The 27,810-nt window shown below is 38.3% G+C and overlaps 1 protein-coding gene across 2 annotated transcripts in view; it reads right to left on the bottom strand.

The window, feature by feature from the left end:
• The window catches only part of LOC124545218 (fatty acid synthase-like), a 435,708-nt gene that overhangs the window by 180,666 nt on the left and 227,232 nt on the right, over positions 1-27,810 (bottom strand). For both annotated transcript variants that reach the window (XM_047124086.1, XM_047124089.1), the window contains exons 23-25: positions 7,155-7,394; positions 6,367-6,484; positions 5,768-5,947 (exon numbers count right to left, since the gene is read on the bottom strand). In XM_047124086.1, coding sequence (XP_046980042.1) covers positions 5,768-5,947; positions 6,367-6,484; positions 7,155-7,394 — 538 coding nt within the window. The remainder of the gene's footprint in view (positions 1-5,767; positions 5,948-6,366; positions 6,485-7,154; positions 7,395-27,810) is intronic.

The following is a 27,810-nucleotide window of genomic DNA, read 5'->3' as shown; positions in this document are numbered from 1 at the left end:
TGTCTAAACTTCGAAAAGAAATAAGTGAGCCTTTAGTCAAACAAAAGTCCATTTCTCTTCCCCAAAAGAACTCTAACAAGTGGACAAAAATACCATGTAAAAACAGAGATGTAAATACTAAAACATGAACAGGGGGTGAAAACACAAACATTTGCCAGTTGAAAACAAATTTCATGTTCTTTCTGTGAGTGAAGAGGTGGATTTAGGCCTGACATTGCTAAGGAAACATGAACTTTTGAACAAACCTTACCAACAGAATGGTGATGCAGGTTTAAGTTCAGAATTAAGGTAAACAGTGACACTGAGAAATTGAGCATGCCATCTACTGCATGAAGTAATGGGATGAATGAGAAAGACAATATATACAAAAACGTACAACAGTACAAACATGAAAGTAGTGTATTATTTATAACAGACAGTCATGTGAAATACATGAGACTTTTCAAAGAGTGAAGCCAGGCACAACAACAAAAAACATTACTGGTGTTGAATTACATGATAAAATGTCAGGAAAAAATGACTACGTCAAGTGTATAGTGGGTGCAAATGATTGCAAAAAACAAAGCAAATAACTGCCTAATGGAACTAAAAAAGTTCCTGAAACACAATAAACAATGAAATACAATAGTTGCAAGTTTACTAAACAGATATGACCTAATGTATCACACATGCGTCAGCAAAGAAATTCGAAAAACTAACATTAAAATAAAACAAATGTGTTCTTTGTTTGGAAAATATAGCGTCCTTGATATAGGAAAATTGGACAGGTATCAGCATACCAAACATGGTACGCATCTAAATTATGAAGGAAAAAGCTTTGTGTGTAAAATAACAAATGAAATCATTGCGAACAGGGAGAGAGAGAACAGCAAAATTCCATGTACAGGAATGGGACCAGTCTCAGCAGTGAAGAGCAGCATCGTCAAAAGCAGGAGAATCATCAGTGGCAGGACCAACAGCTGAAACATCAACACATGCAGCAGAAACTATTGCCCATCCTACATACAACACAAAGCAAACCCAGCATTTTTTTATGGTGAGTAACATGAGAGAAGAGGATTCAATGCATAAAACATCTCTGTCGTATGTTCAATACACCTCTTCCACACCTCAAGCAATAATATTAACTAGTGTACTGAAAAAAGCCACTCATAAGAGAACATCATGTTATGAGTGAAATTCACATGCTACAAATTGAAAACTTTAGTTTAGCTGCACAATACTGAAGATCTATTATGAGAAAAGGTGGAGTTGCAATATTTGTAAAAAACAATGTAGTGTATAAGTCTCTAGATTTGAGCAAATATGGTGATGAATAGAATTTTGATGTGTGTGGCACTGAGTTAACAGCAGATAGTGCAACAGTTATTGTACTGGCTATTTACAGGGCACCTGCTGGAAATCTGAATGTATTCCTGAGACAAACAGAATCACTTCTGTCCCACCTATGTAGGAAAACTAAATAAAGCATTGTAATGGTAGACTTCAATGTGGACTTTTTTTAACAGAAAATAGAAACAAACCAGACTTCAAACATCTAATGTACTGTTACAACTTAGTACCAGAGGTGGATACTCCATCTAGAGTCACAGCTGGTTCTAGCACTTTAATAGAAAATGTAATTGTAGATAAGCATATTTACACTAATTTAACTGTGAAAAATATAAATGGCCTCTCTCTGATCACGAAGGGCAATTCCTCACTCTAAACCAAATAAATGTACAAAGGAAAGAAAATTTCATTTGGGAAAACTTCAGGATTATACATGAACACACCATTGAAAGCTTTAATCAGCAATTGCAGCTAGTGGATTGGTCTCCTGTGTATGCTGGAGTTGATGTTAACTAAAAATTTAATATTTTTTACAATGAAGTTACATGTCTTTTTGAAGAAATATTTCCAAAAAAAATGAGTGAGAGAAAACCTGATAAAATATGGAAACAAACCTGAGATTACTAAAAGCATCAAAATTTCTTGTAAAACAAGAAAAGAACTACATGCAGCAGTCAAGAGATCAAATGATCCCAGTAGGAGTATGCACTATAAACTCTACAATAAAGTTCTGAATAAGACCACACAAGCAACAAAGAACATGTGCTTGAAAACAGAAATTGATTACTCAAGCAATAGAGTAAAAACTATTTGGAATTTTGTATGAAGGAAACAAGGAAATATGGATTGAGTAGTGAAAAAACCCAAATAATAAGTGAGTTTCATCTCGTTAGCAATCCAAAAATAGTTGCAGACACATTAAACAAACATTTTTAACAGTAATAGAAAAACTAGGTTTACAAGGCTTCATGAATCAAGCCATCAATCTTTTGAAAGCCAGAGTACCTAGCTCAGTACATGTGAAGGTAACAACATTCACTGCTCGAGAAATTGAAAGAATTGTTAAATCTCTGAAATGAAAAAAACTCTACTGGGATTGACAATATTTCTAACAAATTTTAAAAATACTGCTGCAGCCATATAAGTAAACTCCTTTGTCACTTTTTTGAGGCATCACTTAAGCAAGGAATATTTCCTGAGAGGCTTAAGTGTACAGTTGTAAAACTGCCGTATAAGAAGGAAGATAAGACAGATGCTAACTATTAGCCAATGTCACTACTGACAAGTTTTTCAAAGGCTTTAGAGAAACTAATGAGAGCCACGATAGTTGAGCATCTCAGGGATCAAAATATCCTCAGCGAAAGTCAGATTGGATTTCAGAAATTTTTGTCAACAGAAGATGCAATATTAGTAATTGCTGGCAAAGTCTTGGAATATGTCAACAAAAAACTAAAGGTGGTTGAGATTTTTTGTGACCTAACAAAAGTGTTTGACTGTGTCAGTCGCAGATTCTTTTAAAAAAGCTGCATATCTTGGTATAAGTTGTTCATCAGGCAAATGGTTTGACTCGTAGCTGTCACACAGGAAACAGAAAGTTGTAGTGGATAGTCAAAATGGAGTCCCATTATCTTCATAATGGGGTAATATCACATGTGGAGTGCACCAAGGCTCATTTCTGGGCCCCACACTCTTTATTATCTTTGTAAATGATCTGCCTCTCTGTGCAAAATATTGTAGATTCACCATTTTTGCTGATGACACTACACCACTTATTGATAATGTAGTAGATAAACTTGAGGAAACAGCAAATAGGGTTTTAAGTGAAACAGTGAACTGGTTGAACATTATTGGCCTTTCTTTAAATTACACTAAAACAAACTATGTTCAGTTCCACACAACATACAAAGATGAGGAAATAGTAGTAAAAATAGGTGACCAGGTGATGACCAGGGTGGATACCTCAAAATACCTAGGTTTGCCTATTGAAAGCAAACTGAATTGGTCAAACCACATCCTGGATCTACACAAAAGATGGAATTCAGCAACTTACGGATTACGCATTGTTTCTTTTTCTACAAGTATGGAAACGATGAAGTCAGCCTATTATGGTTATTTTCATGCCATTATGGTATATGAAATTATATTTTTGGGTAATTAGTCACTGGCTAAAAGAGTGCTGTGTGCACAAAAAAGAGCTATAAGGATCATGTGTGGAGTCCATCCTACTGCTTCATAAGGAAAGAAAAATCCATTTTTAAACTGAATAGTGAGTATCATAGTAATGAGACGAGAAGAAAACATGATATCCACTTTGAGCAGGCAAATCTAAGTATGGTGCAGAAAGGAGTCCATTTTACTGGCTTAAGATTTTTAACACCCTCCCTTCAAGAATTAAGTGTCTGGTAAAAGATGAGGTCTTGTTTAAAAAATCTTTAAGGCAGTTCCAATTACAAGAATCATTTTATACGATAGAAGAGTTCCTGAACTACAATGTTAAGCATTTCTTTTATTGTTAAATGCAAATATGTGCCCAAATCTACATTTGTAATCCTGAATATTCTTTATTGTAAACATATATTTAGCAATTGTCTATAACACTTATTATTTTGTAATATTTATTTATCTCTCAAAATTGATTTTCTGCAGTCGAATCTAAGTTACCGTTTACTGTAATATGGAATCATTTTGTTTTGTTTTTATGTGCTACCATAGATCTCTGACACATTCCATATTCTGTGATACTGTCACAACATGGACCACCAGAACAAGACATAAATAAATAAATAAATGAAATAAAATAAATATGTGACCTGCTCCATCCACCCTGCTATGCTGCCTGGTCAACACGATTAGTCGGAGTACATTGACATGAATTTTGTCATACTTTTCCTCAACAACATGTGGACGTACAAGTCTCTTACAGATTTCATGAACAGTAGACACCTTGACAAAGTTATTATTGCTATTGAAAAAGGCAATTACCTAGGAGGTACCATTGCTGAATTCCCTTCTATTTGCACTGGTCACAACCCCATTCCACACAACCTCAGATGGTGAAGCAGAATGCTTTGCATATATCTTCAAACAAGAATTTAAAAAAGTCGCACAATAAACGGACACCTTAAGTGAGATTCCTTTATTCTTATCAAATCACAATGACTGATAGGTTGTCAGCTCACCCACACTATCTTTGGACTCCTCAGTGTGGCCACAATTACCACCACCTATGATAATATGCTTTGTGAAGTAGATGCCACTGATGTGAACATACAAAAGCATGCCAATCAATTTTGCCCCAGTAACATAAGCTATCCACCAGACTGGGGCCAGCCTCCCTCTCTACCTCCACACTATTACCTTACACCATGCTCTAGGGCATCTTCATCCACAAACCCTCCACACCCATTATTCTTTAGCAGGCAAAGGGGAACCTACAGAGGTGGAACTTCTGCACTGCCACTGCTGCCACCATTGGTCATCACTCCTGTACGTCAGGAAGACTCTCCAGTGCAACTAGCTGCTCCTGTAGCATGCAGAGATACTTGGTGGGCAACATGAACACCAACATCTCAGAGACCTCATCTCCAGATATGAAAATGGGTCAACCCTGCAGTTCAGACTTTTGGTCAAGCTACCCATCACTGCCTCCCTCCTCACCTCACCTGCTGCAGTACCACCATTCAACACACTGCTGCCAACATGGCACTATCATTGACAGATCCTATAGTTGACACTAGGATGTGCTTACAACATGCCAAATGGTGCCCTCAAGTATGGTGCACAGTGAGTATATGGGAAACTCTATCAGTCACACAACAGTACTTTGGATCTTCGAGCAGCTACTGGTATCACCTAAACTGAAGGTGGAAACCTTCCGTTGCCTGAGGACTCAGTTACAATCTGGATTATGGTACTGGAGGGGGCTAAGTTTAATTTATCTTGTTCCATGTTGGCAAAAAAAGAAGGAGTGTTAGATTTTAACATTCTGTCGATTTGTCGGTTAAGGACTCCAGTGATCTTTAACAGAGGTCAGTCAGGTTACAAACTAGTTCACCTGTACTGTGGCTGTCATTTCAGTGCCTTGAACCAGAGTCTTCATCAAGTTCTGTGTCAAATACTTCAGCATGAAGTCTCCTTTTCTGTGCATTCAGAAGTATAAATATTTATGTGACATGCCTTAGTACTTACACATTACTATAAGATTTATTCTGTACATTCAGTAATAATCAAATTCCTTTAAAAAGAAAAAAGATATCTAGGTTGCAGGCAAATTTTGTTTTTAAGAGGGAAACAATCCATGTGGGGAAAATGTATATGAAAAATAAAGATGCTTTAACTCACCAAACGAGAAAGCATTGGTGTGTGTGTGTGTGTTTTTATATAAATAAGAACAATGGCAAAACTAACAAAAAAAGAGAAAAATGACATAGCTTACTGTCAAATAAACTGCAGGAACTGTAGCACCATCTGCCATTGTCCAGTTGTCTGGTATTTGCCAAATAAAATTTGGGTTCGTTTTTATCATCGTAGACATGGCTCCTCCTCCTGTTGCTATACCCATAACACGTCTACCATTTTTGTCTCTTCCAGAAAATTCAATACCTTGAATACAGTCCTGTCAGTGTTAACAAAAATACAGATTTAGTGTAACAGAAACATTAACTGCAATAGTTATGGCAACAAATATGGTTCTCTCTCTTTGTCTTTATGCAGAGCTGGACAATGTCTAAATTTTCAATTTACTTATCACTGATATATTTGTTAAACATTTGTGGTTATTTCATCTTGTGTTTTAGGTTGTTAGCTGAATATGTAAAATGCTGAGAAGCTATTCAAGCTATCACATTCCACAATATTTACAAACACGTGTGTAGGTTGACAACATTTGCCAAGAGAATGGGGAAATCAAATACTGCTGTCTGAGTAAAACAGTTCACTATGTCCTGTTGTATATATTCAAGTAAGTTTAAAAGATATATAAACACCCACAACTGTGGTAGTCAAATTAACATTAAAGCTCAAAGTACTACATACCTGTGTACATCTGTCAGGATTCACCACATCAAATGCTAGTCTACCTGTTGCTGTCATTATGTCACGGAAGTTGAGAGCAGAATAATAAATGAAAACAATCTCATCAGTATTAATATCCCTGAAACACACATTAATGTGAAATTTGAATAAAACTACCACATCACAATATAAATAAAAGCTGAGGCATCAATAACAAAGCCAAATTGTGGATTGCATTGGTTGTACAGCAATAACAAAGTGAATAGGACTACATCTTACAATTTTACAGTTTTATCACGTGTCTTTTCTTGTGCTACAACATAGGGGATATTTTTAGAGAATTATACATTTTTTAACACTTCTCTTAACTGGTGTATTGTGCATCTTCATATTATTGTGGAACAGTGACTGATCAATTTGATTTCAGGCTTACAGTGGCATGAACTCCATTCTGTGGCTGTGCACACAAAATCTGTTATTTTGATGTCAAATGTCTGTATAGTGATGTCTTGCACTGCTGCATTTTAAAAGAAGCAAGGAAAGGAGTGAACAAGAATAAATAATATTGAATCTGGGGGTTATGGACTGTTTCAATTAGGGCACTGAGAAAATAAAGTAAGAGCTTACAGACAGTGAACTCACTTCTAAGCTTCTATGTTACTTTCAACAAAACATCAGAGGCAATATTGCAAAAAATGTCTATACTTGAATCTCAAACTTTCTTTCTTCTCTTTTATGGTGTAATTCACTGAAAGTTTAAAAACAGAATTTATTATATGATAATTGCAAAGATATTAGAAATATCATACCTATCTGGATTTAAGGTTCCCTGCTGCCATGCAAGACTGGATAAATCTCCAACAGTCTTCACTACATTTATTGCATGAGGTGTCTTCACAGTTTTTAGAGGCTTCAAGGGAAGATGCCGGTAACTGCCCCAACAGCCTTTCTCATACACATTCACTGATAGATCCAGTGCAAGCTGACTTTGATAAAACTCAAGGTTTGGATCAAATGCTGGGGCTTTATGATCCTTGATAAATACACATCTAGATAAAAAGTAAAGACAAAATACAGTGAATTGCTGCAGTATGTGTCATAAGTATGGTTAAAACTTCTAATTGGACTGATGACTTGTTTATAAGAAAACATGGCATACTATATTTATTTCATTAGTGAATTAAATTATAAATTAAATTAAAAAGAAAGGAACCTTCCTCTTAGTTTTATGCATAAACTCAATATGAGAGTGAGACAGAAATTACATAACATTATGCACCCTGTACAGGAGAAATTTTGGACAATAGTAATTTTTTGGCAATGCTTTTCAAACTGTAATTATTGGTAGTCACCATGACAGCAGCATCCATTAGAGAAGCATCTTGGTTTGAAGAACAGTACTAGGAGTGCAGAGATATTTTCCTGGAAACTAGTTGGCAGTTAAGAGTAATGGAAGCCTGACGGATCTGGAGAGTTCCCTTAGAATTTACTGGTGAGACAGACAAACCTTTTTGTAGGAATAGATGTTTATGGTTTCAGTAGAAAAAAGTGCCTACCATGACGATCTGTTGTTTTATTGCTGGAACTAAGTTTCTAAACAGGACCCAGTAGGGTTATTCTGTCTCACTTTTGTACGTGTACTGGAACAGTCAATACACACCACCCCTGTTGACCACAAAGGACCTTGCAGAAAACTACCAGCCACGGTTGGTACAACACGGTGAGATTCTATGGCCTGCTGCATAGGTAACATGCAATAATATTCTACTGTTGCTCCTCATCCCTAACATTCATCTCCCTCACTTATCTCAATATTATAGGGGCTTTGTTGATTACATCTGGCAGTCTGGCGAGAGAAAGCAGCCATGGGTGCGTGAGGTGGGTCTGCTTGTGTGAATGTGTGTGTGGTTTACCTTCTTTTCTGAATAAGGCTTTGGCTAAAAGCTCAGTGTGTAACAGTCTTTTCATTGTGTTTGTTTGCAACTCACTGTGTTTTCTTTACAATGAGTAACAATCTATCATTTTCATAACTGTTGATATTTCAACCTCAACTTCCATTTTTTTATTACACTACTGTAACTTTTAATTTTATTGATACTTGATAACATTTGAACATTTCCCTCCCAATTTCGGTGATTAACATTAGTTTTCTGTTACTTTCCAAATCCATGAATGAAGAGGCAGATTTAGGCCTAACATCGGTAAGGGAACATGAACTTTTAAACAAACCTTATCAACAGAATGGTGATACAGGCTGTAAGTTCAGCATTAAGGAAAACAGTGATGGTGAGAAATTGAGCATGCCGTTTCTGCACATAGCAATGGGGTGAATGAGAAAGGCAATATCAACAAAACTGTACAACAGTGCAAACACAAAAGTAGTGTATTATTTTTAATTGATCGACGCGCAGGTCGCCGAAGTGGCGTCAAATCGAAAGACCTGCACCAGGCGAACGGTCTACCCGACGGGAGGCCCTAGCCACACGACATTTCATTTTTCTTCATTTTTAATGGACAGAGATGGGAAAAACATGATGAGATTTTCCAAAGAAAACAAAAAATACAACGTAGCAGCTATCGTGAAGCCAGAAGCAACAACAAAAACATTACTGTTGTCGACTTACATGATAAAATGTTGGGAAAAAATGATTATATCGTGTGTACAATGGGTGCAAATGATATTGCAAGAAATGAAGAAATAACTGCCTAATGGAACTAAAAAAGTTCCTGGAACACAATAAACAAGGAAATACAATAGTTGCAAGTTTACTACACAGATATGATCTAATGTATCACTCATGTGTCAACAAAGAAATTTAAAACACTAACATCAAAATAAAACAAAACTGTTTTTTGTTTGGAAAATGTAGTATCATTGATATAGGCAAATTGGACAGATGCCAGCATACCAAACATGGAGTGCATCTAAATTATGAAGGAAGAAACTTTGTGTGTAAAATGATAAATGAAATCATCGCGAACAGAGAGAGAGAGCAAGCAGCAAAATTAGATGTACCAGTATGGGACCAGTCTCAGCAGCGAAGAGCAGCATCGTCAAAAGCAAGAGAATCATCAGTGGTGGGACCAAACAACTGAAATATCAACACTTCCAGCAGAAATTGTTGCCTGTCCTACAAGCAACAGAAAGCAAACCCAGCATTTTTTTGGTGAGAAACACAAGAGAAAAGGATTTTAAATTGTGTGAAACATTTCTCTCGTGTTTTCAATATACATTCTCCACACCTCAAGCAATAACATCAACTAGTGTATTGGAAAAAGCCACTCCTAGCAAACATCATGCGAATGCAGGGGTAAGCAAAAATCAAACATTGTCTTTATTCCACCAAAATACACTCCTGGAAATTGAAATAAGAACACCGTGAATTCATTGTCCCAGGAAGGGGAAACTTTATTGACACATTCCTGGGGTCAGATACATCACATGATCACACTGACAGAACCACAGGCACATAGACACAGGCAACAGAGCATGCACAATGTCGGCACTAGTACAGTGTATATCCACCTTTCCCAGCAATGCAGGCTGCTATTCTCCCATGGAGACAATCGTAGAGATGCTGGATGTAGTCCTGTGGAATGGCTTGCCATGCCATTTCCACCTGGCGCCTCAGTTGGACCAGCGTTCGTGCTGGACGTGCAGACCGCGTGAGACGACGCTTCATCCAGTCCCAAACATGCTCAATGGGGGACAGATCCGGAGATCTTGCTGGCCAGGGTAGTTGACTTACACCTTCTAGAGCACGTTGGGTGGCACGGGATACATGCGGACGTGCATTGTCCTGTTGGAACAGCAAGTTCCCTTGCCGGTCTAGGAATGGTCGAACGATGGGTTCGACGACGGTTTGGATGTAGCGTGCACTATTCAGTGTCCCCTCGACGATCACCAGTGGTGTACGGCCAGTGTAGGAGATCGCTCCCCACACCACGATGCTGGGTGTTGGCCCTGTGTGCCTCGGTCGTATGCAGTCCTGATTGTGGCGCTCACCTGCACGGCGCCAAACACGCATACGACCATCATTGGCACCAAGGCAGAAGCGACTCTCATCGCTGAAGATGACACGTCTCCATTCGTCCCTCCATTCACGCCTGTCGCGACACCACTGGAGGCGGGCTGCACGATGTTGGGGCGTGAGCGGAAGACGGCCTAACGGTGTGCGGGACTGTAGCCCAGCTTCATGGAGAAGGTTGCGAATGGTCCTCGCCGATACCCCAGGAGCAACAGTGTCCCTAATTTGCTGGGAAGTGGCGGTGCGGTCCCCTACGGCACTGCGTAGGATCCTACGGTCTTGGCGTGCATCCGTGCGTCGCTGCGGTCCGGTCCCAGGTCGACGGGCACGTGCACCTTCCGCCGACCACTGGCGACAATGTCGATGTACTGTGGAGACCTCACGCCCCACGTGTTGAGCAATTCGGCGGTACGTCCACCCGGCCTCCCGCATGCTCACTATACGCCCTCGCTCAAAGTCCGTCAACTGCACATACGGTTCACGTCCACGCTGTCGCGGCATGCTACCAGTGTTAAAGACTGCGATAGAGCTCCGTATGCCACGGCAAACTGGCTGACACTGACGGCGGCGGTGCACAAATGCTGCGCAGCTAGCGCCATTCGATGGCCAACACCGCGGTTCCTGGTGTGTCCGCTGTGCCGTGCGTGTGATCATTGCTTGTACATCCCTCTCGCAGTGTCCGGAGCAAGTATGGTGGGTCTGACACACCGGTGTCAATGTGTTCTTTTTTCCATTTCCAGGAGTGTATATGTAGTCTCAAGAATAAAATAGACCAATTGTTAATAAATTTAAAAGACAAGTATGAAAGTGAGCCCGATATACTGTGTTTCTCAGAACATCATGTTATGAGTGGAATCCACATGCCACAAATTGAGAACTTTAGTTTAGCTGCAAATTACTGTTGATCTATTATGAGAAAATGTGGAGTTGTACTATTAGTAAAAAACAATGTAGTGTATAAATCTCTAGATTGAAGCAAATACTTTTATGAACAGCAATTTGAGATGTGTGGCATTGAGTTAACAACATATAGTACAACAGTTATTGTACTGGCTATTTACAGGGCACCTGCTGGAAATCTGAATGTATTCCTGAGACAAACAGAATCACTTCTGTCCCACCTATGCAGGAAAACTAAATCAAGCATTGTAATGGTAGACTTCAATGTGGACTTTTTAACAGAAAATAGAAACAAACCAGACTTTGAACATCTAATGCACTGTTACGACTTAGTACCAGAGGTGGATACTCCAACTAGTGTCACAGCTGGTTCTAGCACTTTAATAGATAATGTATTTATAGATAAGGATATTTACACTAATTTAACTGTGAAAAATATTATAAATGACCTCTCTGATCATGAAGGACAATTCCTCACCCTACACCAAATAAATGTACAAATGAAAGAAAATTTCATTTGGAGAAACTTTAGAATTATACATGAACACATCATTGAAAGCTTTAATTAGCTATTACAGCTAATGGATTGATCTCCTGTGTATGATGCAATTGATATTAACTCAAACTTTAATATTTTTTACACGAAGTTAGATGACTTTTTGAAGAAATATTTCCAAAAAAAGTCAGCAAGGGAAGACCTGTTAAAATATGGAAACAAGTCTGGGACTACTAAAAGCATCAAAATTTCTTGCAAAACAAGAAGAGAACTATATGCGGCAGTCAAGAGATCAAATGACGCCAGTAGGAGTATGCATTCTAAACTCTACAATAAAGGTCAGAATAAGACCATACAAGCAGCAAAGAACAAGTGCTTGAAGACAGAAATTGATTACTCAAGCAATAGAGTAAAAACTATTTGGAATTTTGTAAAGAAGGAAACAAGGAAATATGCAGTTTGTAGTGAAAATACCCAAATAAATAGTGAGGGTCATCTTGTTAGCAATCCAAAAATAGTTGCAGACACATTAAACAAATATATTTCACCAGTAACAGAAAAAATAGGTTTACAAGGCTCCATGAATGAAGCCATCAATCTTTCGAAAGCCAAAGTACAACACATGAAGGTAACAACAGTCACTGTTCAAGAAGCTGAAAGAGCTATTAAATCGCTCAAAAGCAAAACTCTACTGGAATTGCAATATTTCCAACAAATTATTAAAATACTGCTGCAGCCATGTAAGTAAAGTCCATCGCTACATTTTTGATGCATCACTGAATGAAACCAGTCATGTGATCTACAAGCTAAGCTGCAACCACTGTGCTGCATTCTATGTAGACATGACAACAAACAAATTATCTGTCCACATGAATGGCCACCGACAAACTGTGGCCAAAAAACAAGTGGACCACCCTGTAGCTGAACACACTGTCAAACATGATATCCCTCATCTCAATGACTGCTTCACAGCCTGTGCCACATGGATCCTTCCCACTAACACCAGCTTTTCTGAATTGCGCAGGTGGGAACTTTCCCTGCAATACGTTCTATGTTCCCATAACCCTCCTGTCCTCAATCTTCATTAGTCACTGTCCTCACCCATCCGACTCCCTCCTTGTTCCCATTCCAGCACTACACAGCCATCATTTCACCACCACACCCAGTCTTTTAATTTCTTTTATTTTTATTTTTATTTCTCTCCTTTCTGCTACTTACCCCCTCCCCCCTCCACACCTTCTCTCCTACACTCTGTCTAAAGCGCACCACTTCACTGTCTGCCACTCCCACCATAGTATCCCTCCCCCTCCCTGCCCCAGCCTCCTCCTTAATCCCACGCAGACGCCACTCCCATCATGCACTGATGCTGCTGCTCACAGTGTAGTTTCAGCTCTCTGAGGCTGCAGATGTGTGTGCAAGTTGCCCTTGTGTGAGTGTGTGTGTGTGTGCGTGTGTGTATGTGTGTCTACTGCGGAAAAAGGCCTTAATGGCCGAAAGCTATGACTGTGTGAATCTTTTTCTTGTGCCTATCGCAGCTCAGCATCTCCGCTATATGGTAAGTAGCAACTTTCCTTCTCTCTTATTAATATAAGAAGTGAGATAAGACAGATGCTGCTATCTATTAGGCACTACTGAAAAGTTTTTCAAAGGTTTTAGAGAAACTAATGCCAGTATAGTTAAGCATCTCAGGGATCAAAGTATCCTCTGGAAAAATCAGTATGGATTTCAGAAAGGTTTGTCAACAGAAGATGCAATATTAGTAATTGCTGGCAAGGTCTTGGAATATATCAACAAAAAACTAAAGGTGGTTGGAATTTTTTGTGACCTAACAAAAGCATTTGCTGTGTCAATCACCAGATTCTTTTACAAAAATCTGCACATATCGGTAAAAGTGGTTCATCAGGGAAATGGCTTGACTCTTACCTGACAAACAGGAAACAGAAAGTTGTAGTGGATATTCAAAATGTAGTCCCAATATCTTCAGAATGGGGGACTATCACATGTGGGGTGCCACAAGGCTCATTTTTGGGCCCCTAACTTTTTAAAATCTTTGTAAATGATCTGCCTCTCTGTGCAAAATATTGCAGATTCACCATTTTTGCTGATGATACTACAGCACTTATTGATAATGTAGTAGATAAACTTGAGGAAACAGCAAATAAGGTTTTAAGTGAAACAGTGAACTGATTTAACATTAATGGTGACCAGGTGATAACTAGGGTGGATACCTCTAATTACCTAGGTTTGCATATTGAAAGCAAACTGAATTGGTCAAACCACATCCTGGATTTACACAAAAGATGGAGTTCAGTAACTTATGCATTATGCATTGTTTCTTCTTATACATGTATGGAAACCATGAATTCAGTCTATTATGGTTATTTTCATGCCATTATGGCATATGGAACTGTATTTTGGGGTAATCAGTCACTGGCTAAAACAGTACTGTGTGCACAAAATAAATAAATAAATAAAATAAAAAAAAATAAAAATAAAAAGTCCATAAGGATCATGTGTGGAGTTGATCCTAGAGCCACATGCAGGAATATTTTTAAGAAACTTGGAATCCTTGCATCCACTGTGCAATATATATTCTCTTTGATGTGTTTCATAAGGAAAGAAAAATCTATTTTTAAACTGAATAGTAAGTAACATAGTCATGAGATGAGAAGAAAACATGATATCCACTATGAACAGGTAAATATAGGTATGGTACAGAAAGGAGTCCATTTTACTGGCTTAAGATTTTTAATGTCCTCTCTTCAAGAATTAAGTGTTTGGTAGAAGATGAGCTCTCGTTTAAAAAAACTTTAAGGGGTTCCAATTACAAGGATCATTTTATATGATAGAGGAGTTCCTGAACTACAGTGTTTAGCATTTCTTGTATTGTTAACAGCAAATATATGCAAAAATTTACATTTGTTATCCTAACTATTCTTTATTGTAAACATATATTTTGCAATATTTATTGTCTGTAACACTTATTATTTTGTAATATTTATTTATCTCTCAAAATTGATTTTCTGTAGTAGAACCTAAGTTACCATTTACTGTAATATGGAATCATTTTGTTTTGTTTTTATGTGCTACCATAGATGTATGACACATTTCCTATTCTGTGATACTGTCACTTCATGTATCACTGGATTAAGAAATAAATAAATACAAAATAGAATATATTGCAATTAAGGAGACAAAGTTGAGCTCTTCCTTTTTGTGTGATTGTGGTACTGCCATTCCTGATCACCTACATCACCATGATTAGCTCTGATTATTCAATGTTCATTTAGACTGCCTGATGCTTATCTATACTGAGGATTGAGTTAGATGCTTTTGAGGATACATAGTATGGCATAACCCTCACTGGATCCTACCACAAACTATTCATGTGAAATGTGAATACCTTATCTAAGTTCCACATCCATATTTACATCTACATCTATATAGTGCAAACCACTGTGAAGTGCATGGCAGAGGGTACATCCCACTGTACCAGTTATTAGAGTTTTTTCCAGTTCCATTCACGTATGGTGGGTGGGAAATATGATTGCTTAAGTGCCTCTGTGCCAACTGCAATTAGTTTAATCTTGTCTTCCCAAACCATATGAGAGTTATATAGGTGTGTTGGTGGAGGAGTATGTTTCTATTTTATATATATCATTTACAGTTTCTTCTAGAAACTTTCTAAGCAGGCTTTCACAAGATAGTTTGCATCTACATTCAAGCACCTGGCAAATCTGTTCTTTCAGCATTTACTTTGTCACCCACCCTCGGGTCAAATAAACCTTTATCCTTCTTTGTTTCTGTTAGTCCTATCTGGTATGGTTCCCACTCATTTTAGCAATATTCTAGGACCTTTGTAGGGTGACTGCATTTTTCTAGATCCTACCAATCAATCAAACTCTGTCACCCGCTTTACCTAAACCAACTATTACACTCAAGTATTTATTTGAGTTTTTTCTGAACATTTAAAGTGATTTGTGAATCATTACTCCACTTTAAAATCTCATCAAGATCTCACTGAATATCTGCACACCTTTTCTCAGGTGGTACTTCGTTATATATAAATACACCATCGCAAAAAAACCTAAGGTTATTATAAATATTTTCTGGAGGGTTCTCATATACAACATGAACAGCAAGGGCCATCATGAAATATTTACTGACTATTATTGCCAAAGAAGTTACAATGTTTGTATATGACATTGGAAAAAGTTACATATCTAGTCTGAAGCACAAATTCACAATACATGACATCTTTGACAATATGGTAGTAATACAATGTAAAAAGTAAAAACCTGAACAACAAATAAATATAAATGGAGTAGATAGGAAAAAACTCTAGGACAAAAATGGAAAAACATGCCTACATAACAATATATATTAATAAACAAAATCAATGAAATAAAATAAAATTAGTACTTGTCAAGCCACTTGAAGAAATATAAAACATTATCTGTTGTAACCAAAGACAAAGAATATATGAAGAACTTACACAATGTCAATAATATAAACAGAAATGAATAAATGCAGGAAATTGGAGAAATGTGAGAGATTATACTAACATGCCATCTTTGGGAGCATTTGGGTATAGTGTTAATATTTTTTCTGTTTGCTCCCTTTATATTAATATATTGTTCAACTATATATCTTTTAAAATGCAGAACCACCACACTCCCAAAGATGGCATTTACTGTATGTTCTCTCACGTTCTTCCATTTTCTGCATTTATTCATTTCTGTTTATATATTAATTTTGCTTAAGTTCTTCATATATTTTTTTAATTACAACAGATAAGTCTTTCTTCTAATTGGTTTCTCTATGCCTTGTCAAGTATAATTTTATTTCAGTGGTTTTGTTAATTAATATAAATTATTATGTAGGCATGCTTCTCCAATTTTGTGTTAAACTTTTTTCTTACTTATTCCCTTTATATTTATTAATTGTTCAATTTTTTTTATTTTTTTACATTGAATTATCCCCACACTGTCAAAGATGTCATTTACTTTGCGTTTGTGCATTTTGTGTTTGTGCCTCAATCTAGATGTGTACCTTTTTCTCCTATGTTGTACACAAACATTGTAGTTTCTTTGGCAACAACAGTTAGTAAATGTCTGATTATGATCTAGTAAGCTGGTAACCATTTAACACAATAAATTAATGTTTTTTCCCAAATTAGTCATTTGGAAAATGCAGGGACATCTTATATATGCAGATTAAAGTATTGTTGCTAAGGTTCACATTGTGACATCTACATCTACATCTAAATCTACATCTATACTCTGCATAGTATTGTGATTTGCATGGCAGAGGGTATGTCCCACTGACCAGTTATTAGGGTTTCTTGCTGCTCCATTCACATATGGAGTGCGGGAAGAATGATTCTGTGCAGTAATTATTATAATCTTATTCTCATGATACCCATGTTAGTGATATGGATGAGATTGTTGTATATTCCTAGAGTCACTGCTTAAAGCCAGTTATTGAAACTTTGTTAATAGATTTTCTTGGAATAGTTTATGTCTATCTTTAAGAGTCTTCCAGTTCAGTTCCTTCAGTATCTCTGTGACACTCTCCCATGGATTAAACAAACCTGTGACCATTTATGCTGCCTTTTTCTGTTACATTGATTAATAGAATACATAGCAGTCATCTCATATTTACAGATGAAGCTTTGGCTATTGAAATCACATGAAGATTTATTTTGAAGAATTTGGAAGGGCGAGGCTGGCAAATGATACTCATCTTTGAATGCCTCAAGATTTCCTGATACACCAAAGCACTTTATACGATATCAATGACACACGCACAATCACATGGTATTTGACTCTCATGGCACCAGTGCAAGGGGTATGCGAGAAACTATGTTGAGGTCTATTTGTTGCCATTAAATCAGAAATATTTCCATCATGAACAGAGTTACAAACCATCTGTTCTAGATAATTTTCAGAGAAGGCATATAGCAATGTTTTACAAAATGTCGTATCATGCTCACCACTAATGAAACTCTAATTATCCTGTTAACTGTTGGATGATTAAGGTCTGCACTGATGATTACAATATGACTTGGCCACTAATGTACTAGTGATCTGAGGTTTACAGTTACATCAAAAGGTGTGTCTGGTGGTAGACAGAAGGGCTCAATGACAATTTTATGCCCACCTCTGATCTTGGTCGTATCCAAACAATCACATAGGCAGTTTCAGTTTTTATCATAGTGAATTTGAGTTTCTTGTCTACAGTGGCAAATACATCACGTTCATTCTCCATAAGCCTGGCCTTTCAATATAAGCTTAAAATTTCACCAAAAATCTCATTGGTTTCAACATTAAACAACGGAAAATCCAGGATGGAATGTGACAATATAGGAGAAGGGAAGTTGCTACTCACCATATAGTGGAGATGCTGAGTCGTGATGGGCACAATAAAAAGATTCACACAATTACAGCTTTCGGGCATTACAGCCTTTGTCAGCAATAGATACACATACACATACTCACACAAACACAACACAACTTGTATATTATGGGGGGGAGGGGGGGGGGGGGGGGGGGGGGGGGGGGAGCGGACAGTGAATTTCTTAAAGTCATGTTTCATTTTATCATCGGTCATGAATACAATTCTCACTCACATCACACTTTTTTGCTGCTGCACAGCTACCAGTCTTCTCTGCTTCTTCAATAATTTCAAGTTTTTCTTTAGTTGTGTATAAGTGATAATGAGAACTTGTAGCCATAATTAACGAGTTAACACATGGTTAATAGTTCATTTCTAACCTGCTACTGACACATTACAGAATAAGGCTGCGAGAACACTATATTATAAAGGGACCTATTGTTGGCAACAGAAGAGCAGTACCAACCTCACTACAATTTATCTGTGCACTCCAGTTTTTCATCCTTAAATTTGAGAAAAAATTCAGCCATGTTTAAAATCTTTAAAAAATATGCATGGGTTATTCATGTGTATACGGTATTTTTCCACCTTCCTTTCATTTTTATAATATTGCCTTTAAGTTTCTGTCCTGTGTACACCCATTTTGTATATTCCAATTACCTTTTAGACTTTAACTCTTTGCTTATTACTGGCTTGCCATCTGAGCTCTTGAAATCCATGAAACTGTGGAACTGGTAGACATATACATACTTATATTACTGCAGTGAGTGTTGAACTTTAGTCTATCTTGACTATGATAATGTATTCATTGTGGTGCTGTTCACGGAAATTCATCTGCATTCTTATTATCTTACTCACTATTAGAAAATTTACCCCTACTTTATTTTCTGTTGATAATTCTGCACTCACCTGACCATGAATTCTGTTCTTCCTGCCATCATTATTCAGTAATTCCCACTATATCTAACTTCCTCTAACCTACCTACCTGGTTAAGGGATGTAAATTCCACAGTCTGACTTGAAGAACACATGATTTTTTCAAGTATAATTTGCTGACAGTTTACCATGCACATGTTCTTAAAACAGTTATGTTTTTAAAGGAACATATTTAACATAATATAGTGAACAGAAAAAAAAAGAGTAATATGGTATGGGCATGTTAAAATAATGGGAGTTGGCAGGTTGCTGCAAAATGGCAATCGAGAGTAAGAGACATAGAGGAAGAACAAATGCCAGATGGATAGTAGGAGAGAAAGAATGTATGATAAAGAGGGACTGGGATAGAGCAGAGGGAGAATTATGGTAGGAGGACAGAAAAAGATGCAGAGGCTTATGTTCCAAGCAGAATCAGCCAGGGGCCACAAATCGTAGAGTATGATATAATGAATAGAGATATTCATCATTGCAATACACAGAACAGAGATGATTATCATGTGATACTCAGTAACACAAGAGAAACTGATCACAAAATATTTACTGTTGGAAGGCATTTGTTTAATATAAACTATCTCCACGGAAACATTTTTAAGGCCAAGGTAACTGTAGAATTGCAGAAAGGATCAAAAGAATCTCTGTCGTATTTGGTATTGTATCCTATTTTTACTTTCTTCATTAAATTGTGTGACTTTTTCCAATTTTTTCTTCTTTTTATAATGATGTACTAGGATTTACAAAATATTTATATTTTTTTACACATTTAATTCAATATAGCTAGAATTGTAAGAGGGGTGAGTTTGACATGGTTGCAGTTTTCCATTTGAATATACATGTTGTTGTTGTGGTCTTCAGTCCTGAGACTGGTTTGATGCAGCTCTCCATGCTACTCTATCCTGTGCAAGCTTCTTCATCTCCCAGTACATACTGCAACATACATCCTTCTGAATCTGTTTAGTGTATTCGTCTCTTGGTCTCCCTCTACGATTTTTACTCTCCACACTGCCCTCCAATACTAAACTGGTGATCCCTTGATGCCTCAGAATATGTCCTACCAACCGATCCCTTCTTCTGGTCAAGTTGTGCCACAAACTTCTCTTCTCCCCAATCCTATTCAACACTTCCTCATTAGTTATGTGATCTACCCATTTAATCTTCAGCATTCTTATGTAGCACCACATTTCAAAAGATTCTATTCTCTTCTTGTCCAAAATATTTATCATCCATGTTTCACTTCCATACATGGCTACACTCCATACAAACACTTTGAGAAACGACTTCCTGACACTTAAATCTATACTCGATGTTAACAAATTTCTCTTCTTCAGAAATGCTTTCCTTGCCATTGCCAGTCTACATTTTATATCCTCTCTACTTTGACCACCATAAGTTATTTTGCTCCCCAAATAGCAAAACTCCTTTACTACTTTAAGAGTCTCATTTCCTAATCTAATTCCCTCAGCATCACCCGACTTAATTCGACTACATTCCATGATCCTCATTTTACTTTTGTTGATATTCATCTAATATCCTCCTTGCAAGACACTATCCATGCCATTCAACTGCTCTTCCAAGTCCTTTGCTGTCTCTGACAGAATTACAATGTCATCGGCGAACCTCAAAGTTTTTATTTCTTCTCCATGGATTTTAATACCTACTCTGAATTTTTCTTTTGTTTCCTTCACTGCTTGCTCAATATACAGACTGAAGAACATCAGGGATAGGCTACACTGTCTCACTACCTTCCCAATCACTGCTTCCCTTTCATGCCCCTTAACTCTTATAACTGCCATCTGGTTTCTGTACAAATTGTAAATAGCCTTTCACTCCATGTATTTGACCCCTACCACCTTCTTAAGAATTTGAAAGAGAGTATTCCAGACAACAATGTCAAAAGCTTTGTCTAAGTCTACAAACACTAGGAATGTGGGTTTTCCTTTCCTTTATCTATCTTCTAGGGTTAAGTCATAGGGTCAATATTGCCTCGCATGTTCCAACATTTCGACGGGATCCAAACTGATGTTCCCCGAGGTTGGCCTCTACCAGTTTTCCCATTCGTCTGTACAGAATTTGTGTCTGTATTTTGCAGCCGTGACTTATTAAACTGATAGTTCAGTACATTTCACATCTGTTAACACCTGCTTTCTTTGGGATTGGAATTATTATATTCTTCTTGAAGTCTGAGGGTATTTTGCCTGTCTCATATATCTTGCTTACCAGATGGTAGATTTTTGTGATAGCTGGCTCTCCCAAGGCTGTCAGTAGTTCTAATGGAATGTTGTCTACTCCCGGGGCCTTGTTTCGACTTAGGTCTTTTAGTGCTGTGTCAAACTCTTCACGCAGTATCGTATCACCCATTTCATCTTCATCTATATCCTCTTCCATTTCCATAATATTGTCCTCAAGTACATCGCCCTTGTATAGACCCTCTATATACTCCTTCCACCATTCTGCTTTCCCTTCTTTGCTTAGAACTGGGTTAACATCTGAGCTCTTGATATTCATAGAAGTGGTTCTCTTTTCTCCTTAAGTCTCTTTAATGTTCCTGTAGGCAGTATCTGTCTTACCCCTAGTGAGATAAGCCTCTACATCCTTACATTTGTCCTCAAGCCATCCCTGCTTAACCATTTTGCACTTCCTGTCGATCTCATTTTTGAGACGTTTGTATTCATTTTTGCCTGCTTCATTTACTGCATTTCTATATTTTCTCCTTTCATCTATTAAATTCAATATTTCTTCTGTTACCCAAGGATTTCTACTAGCCCTCGTCTTTTTTCCTGCTTGATCCTCTGCTGCCTTCACTACTTCATCCCTCAAAGCTACCCATTCTTCTTCTACTGTATTTCTTTCCCCCATTCTTGTCAATTGTTCCCTTATGCTCTCCCTGAAACTCTACAACCTCTGGCTTAGTTCGTTTATCCAGGTCCCATCTCCTTAAATTCCCACCTTTTTGCAGTTTCTTCAGTTTTAATCTACAGTTCATAACCAATAGATTGTGGTCAGAGTCCACATCTGCCCCTGGAAATTACTTACAATTTAAAACCTGGTTCCTAAATCTCTGTCTTACCATTATATAATTTATCTGAAGCCTGTCAGTATCTCCAGGATTCTTCCATGTATACAGTCTTCTTTTATGATTCTTGAACCAAGTGTTAGCTATGATTAAGTTGTGCTCTGCGCAAAATTCTACCAGGCGGCTTCCTCTTTTGTTTCTTACCCCCAATCCATATTCACCTACTATGTTTCCTTCTCTTACTTTTCCTACTGACGAATTCCAGTCACCCATGACTATTAAATTTTCTTCTCCTTTCACTATCTGAATAATTTCTTTTATTTCATCATACATTTCTTCAATTTCTTCTTCCTCTGCAAAGCTAGTTGGCATATAAACTTGTACTACTGTGGTAGGCGTGGGCTTCGTATCTATCTTGGCCACAATAATGCGTTCACTGTGCTGTTTGTAGTAGCTTACCCACATTCCTATTTTCCTATTCATTATTAAACCTACTCCTGCATTACCCAATTTGATTTTGTGTTTATAACCCAGTAGTCACCTGACCAGAAGTCTTGTTCCTCCTGCCACAAAACTTCACTAATTTCCACTATATCTAACTTTAACCTATCCATTTCCCTTTTTAAATTTTCTAACCTACCCGCCCGATTAAGGGACCTGACATTCCGTGCTCCGATCCGTAGAACGCCAGATTTCTTTCTCCTGATAATGACATCCTCTTGAGTAGTCCCTGCCAGGAGATCCGAATGGGGGACTATTTTACCTCCGGAATATTTTACACAAGAGGATGCCATCATCATTTAACCATACAGTAAAGCTGCATGCCCTCGGGAAAAATTACGGCTGTAGTTTCCCCTTGCTTTCAGCCGTTTGCAGTACCAGCACAGCAAGGCCGTTTTGGTTAGTATTACAAGGTCAGATCAGTCAATCATCCACACTGCTGCCCCTGCAACTACTGAAAAGGCTGCTGCTCCTCTTCAGGAACCACACATTTGTTTGGCCTCTCAACAGATACCCCTCCGTTGTGGTTGCACCTATGGTACGGCTATCTGTATCGCTGAGGCACGCAAGCCTCCCCACCAATGGCAAGGTCCATGGTTCTCGAGGGGGTTGAATATACAGGGGATTCAAAAATAGGTTTACAAACTGACATGGCACACTGGGCATATAACAAGGATCATTAATAACATAGATAATGGGGGTCACAAATGACATCCGGAGATACTAAATGGCGTTGCAGTTATTTAGTCACATGGTACAAATGGATGCTCACTACAGGAGAGCTCAAAATTTTTTCCAGGTGCATTGAGACATGCTCTATATTGATACTTCATTGAACGGTACACTCTCTCAAAGATACCTGGTATACCTCAAAGACATTCTGCTGCGACAATAATTCTGCCCACTGGGTCCTCCAGTTATGTACGAAGTGTTCCATGCAAAAGGGGATAGAACAGGTGATCATGACAGCCATGTGACTGGCCCACCATGACCAGTCCAGCAGCACAAATGGTTGCCTGCAGATGTGCTCTCACTTATCTGCCGAAATCCATGGGGCCTCCATTGTGCTGAAATCAAATGCAGCAACAAACAAGCATAGGAACATCATTCAGCATGTCCGGCAGATCCTCTTGCAGGAATAAGAGATACATGCAGTCATTGAGTTGGTCTGGGAGAATGTACGGCCCAATCCAACAGTCTCACGATGATTCCAGCCCACAAGTTAAGGATAAATTTGCATTATGAGGCATTCTTAAGTGTAGCATGTGGTTTTGCATCCACCCACATATGCAAGATGTGAACATTCATCATGCCCTCAAGTGTGAAAAATGACAATCATTGTGAAGCTTTGATCTGCACCGGATTCCTGCAGAAACCTCTGCCCAAATTTCATGCACTTGCTGTAGACTCCTGGTTGCAATTCCTTGACATGCTGTAAATGAAATTTATGCAGTCCTTTGTTATCAGTAGTATGGGATACACCTCATGCTCTTGTTGACAGCATATGCTGCACCCTTTTAAGAATGGTTCCTTAAGCAAAACTGTCCATGTTGTTCATTGATGACTAGCTTCTGGCTTGTACACATGCAACGAGCCCGTTTTGCATAACTGGCTATGCAGAGTGGTGAATAACGTGTGGCGTAGCACCTTTCTCCCGGACCGTTTCACATGATACAATCAGATGGCTTCTCGCCCACTGCAGTTGGCCATGCCATAAAGCAAATGCATCTCAACCATTTTACAATGTGTATAACTAGCCATGTTACTCCATACACTTTCGTGGTGAGAATGGCAACAGTCTCCATGTGCTCTGCCTGTGCTTGTATAGCACTGACCTCTCATGACTATAGTGCCCTCTTGTGGGGATTGCAACCCCTGTTTCCTATGTGATTACTGATCTCCTGTTGTATGCCTGATGTGCCATGTCAGTTTGTAAACAGTTTTTATTGTATCTAAATAATCCAACAATGAAGCAGAAACATTGTTGCATCTTGGCATGTGCACATTCTAATCTTCCACAATTATACCATGTCATTCTGATAATATTATTTGTTGATGAAAGACATTTTTGAACACGTGTCTTCAGCATGGGCTTTTCAATGAAGAAATGTTATGTGCCATAAAGAAGTCTGACATTAAATCGATAGTTGACTTCACTGATGATGATGACGATTTTGTACCAGAGATAGATGAAGACTAAGACCTTGTGAATGAGGAGAGATTAGTGGATGAGGATTCAGATGCTGATGTACATCAATCCTCACCTCAGCAATCACAGCTGGACCAGTTGAATACCTATAAAAAGATGGACACTACTAATGGCATCAAGTGGGAAGTTTTTCATCTTCTGGAGACGATTAGCTAGATTCTAGAAGAGAGAGGAAGAACCACTATTTATGTTCACCTACAAGTAGAAGACCCTGTCAGCAGTGCTTTCTGTCTTATTTTTGATGAATCAGTGCTGTGTCTCATGAAGAAATACATAGAATTCAACACTCAAAAAGTGTTGAGAACAATAATTAGACTAAACAATATAATATGGATAATATGAATCGTATATACTAAATGAGTCTGGAAGATTCTAAAAATTGTCAATATATGAAAGTCCACAGGTAAGGGCGATGATAAATTGGTAAGTATTTTCTTCTTGAAATAATTAATGTATTAATTATCTTGATAAATAATTATTGCTATAACTCCCTAAAATGAAGTCTTTGTTTAAGTCAAATATGAAAATATTTTATGCAGGGTCAAAATTGCCCCTACTGCCATTTTGGGAATGTCAGGAAGTCCACTGTTCTGTGTTAGCACCATTTCCAACTGACATAATTATATACTCACTGAAAGCATCCTGAACTCCATTTCATTATATATGGTACTGTTTGCTGTGTGTATGAAGCTGTAGTATTTTGGTAGTGGTTATGTTTACAATGTCCAGCACTATAAAGATGTTGTGGGCAAATACGGATTGCTATTATATCAACTATGTCTTGTTGAAAGACAACAGTTTCTCAGTAGGAAATTTTATTAATGACATGCAAATATACATGAAACCCACACACAAATATTAAGTCAATGTGGTTTATTAAAGAGTGGTAACAAAAAGGACAAATTAGTGTGTACTCCTAAATATTTTGTAAATTCAAGTGTAAGTGCGAGAAAGCAAAAACAGAATTATTCAAGCAAACCTCTCCAAGGAAAGGTAGAAAATCCAGGAGATAAAATGATCTCCACAATAACTCAGGAATTTTTGACATTCTACACCATTTGCTTTTGAAATGGAACTGAGGAATAACTGATGCCATACCTATACTCTAGTTAGCTGCCTCAAGTGGATGATGTGTTTGTTGGTGCTCCACAATTTCTTTACAATTTTGTCTGTTTTAAACTACTGCTGCAGCATTCATTTTTGGCACATTAGTGTATGAGGTCTCACAAATTCAGCTAAGTAAGAAATCCATGCAATTTACTCGTTTATTAACACTTTGGTTCTAGAAGGCTGCTGGTAATACTTGTATCATATCAGATCCAAAAACTAAAAGAGAATCAGGAGGCTTAGTTTAATGTTATTTGTTTACCATTCTATAAGATATTTAACCAGCTGCAAAGCAGCCACATTGTATGTGCTGTTCTCAGGTGGGGGAAGAGTTAGTTGCTGTTCATAAGCAAATGGAAAGCATCCTGACTACTGTCAGGTGATTGGAAGTTGCTGCGAGCAGATGTGCAGGAAGGGATCCTAAAAGTCGTGTACCAGAGATGCCAAAAGCTGATTAAAACCTAATGTTGAAAGGAACAATATTGGAGAAGGAAAGTTGCTACTCACCATATAGCGGAGATGCTGAGTCATGATAGGCACAACAAAAAGATTCACACAATTATAGCTGGCACAACAAAAAGATTCACACAATTATAGCTTTCAGCCAATAAGGCCTTCATCAGCAATAGACACACATACACACATGCACACACACTTACTCATGCAAACGCAACTTGCACACGCATCTGCAGTCTCAGACAATTGAAACCACATTGCTAGCAGCGGCACCAGAGCATGATGGGAGTGGTGACTGGGTGGGGGTAAGGAGAAGGCTGGGGCAGGGAGGGGGAGGGATAGTACAGTTGGGTTGGTGGACAACGAAGTGCTGCAGGTCAAACGGTGGACAGGGAGGGAAGAAGCAGAAAAGAAGAGAAATAAAAAGACTGGCTGTGGTGGTATGGGAACAGGGAAGGGGCTGGATAGGTAAGGACAGTGATTAATGGAGCTTGACACTAGGGGGGTTACAGGAACATTAGGAGGGTTACAGGAATATACGATATATTGCAGGGAGAGTTCCCACCTGCGCAATTCAGAAAAGCTGGTTTTGTTGGGAAGGATCCACATGGCACAGGATGTGAAGCAGCCATTGAAATTAAGGATGTCATGTTTGGCACCGTGTTCAGCAACAGGGTGGACCACTTGTTTCTTAGCTACAGTTTGTCAGTGGCCATTCATGAGGGCAGACAGCTTGTTGATAGTCATTCCTAGATAGAATGCAGCATAGTGGTTGCAGCTTAGCTTGAAGTTCACATGACTGGTTTCACAGGTAACCCTGCCTTTGATGGGGCAGGTGATGTTCATGACTGGACTGGAGTAGGTGGTGCTGGGAGGAGGTATGCAACAGGTCTTGCATCTAGGTCTATCACAGGGATATGAGCCATGGGGCAAGTGGCCTTACTGCTATTGAACTATCTTTCCAGATGCCCTATGGATTCCAAACAACCTCCTTCCTAGTTGTTATGACCAACTATATACTCACCCACAATTACTTCTCCTTTAAGGCATTACCAATAAACATATCTGGGGTATGGCTATGGGCACCCACATGGCACCATCCTATGTCAACATATTCATGGGCCATCTAGAGGAATCCTTCCTAAAAACCCAGATTCCTAAACCCCTCGCCTGGTTGAGATTCATTCATGCCATCTTTACTATCTGGATTGAAGGTGACGACACCATATCCATATTTCTCCAGAACCTCAACAATTTCTCCCCCATTCGCTTCACCTGGTCCTACTCAACCCAACAAGCCACTTTCCTAGATGTTGAACTCCACCTCAACGATGGCTACATCAGTACTTATGCCCATAACAAACCTACTAACCACCTGTAATACCTCCACTTTGACAGTTGCCACTCATTCCATACCAAGAAGTCC

This window comes from Schistocerca americana, chromosome 8, assembly GCF_021461395.2.
Source record: "Schistocerca americana isolate TAMUIC-IGC-003095 chromosome 8, iqSchAmer2.1, whole genome shotgun sequence".
Classification (NCBI taxonomy): Eukaryota; Metazoa; Arthropoda; class Insecta; order Orthoptera; family Acrididae; genus Schistocerca; species Schistocerca americana.
This window is presented reverse-complemented; position numbering and strand designations above follow the sequence as displayed.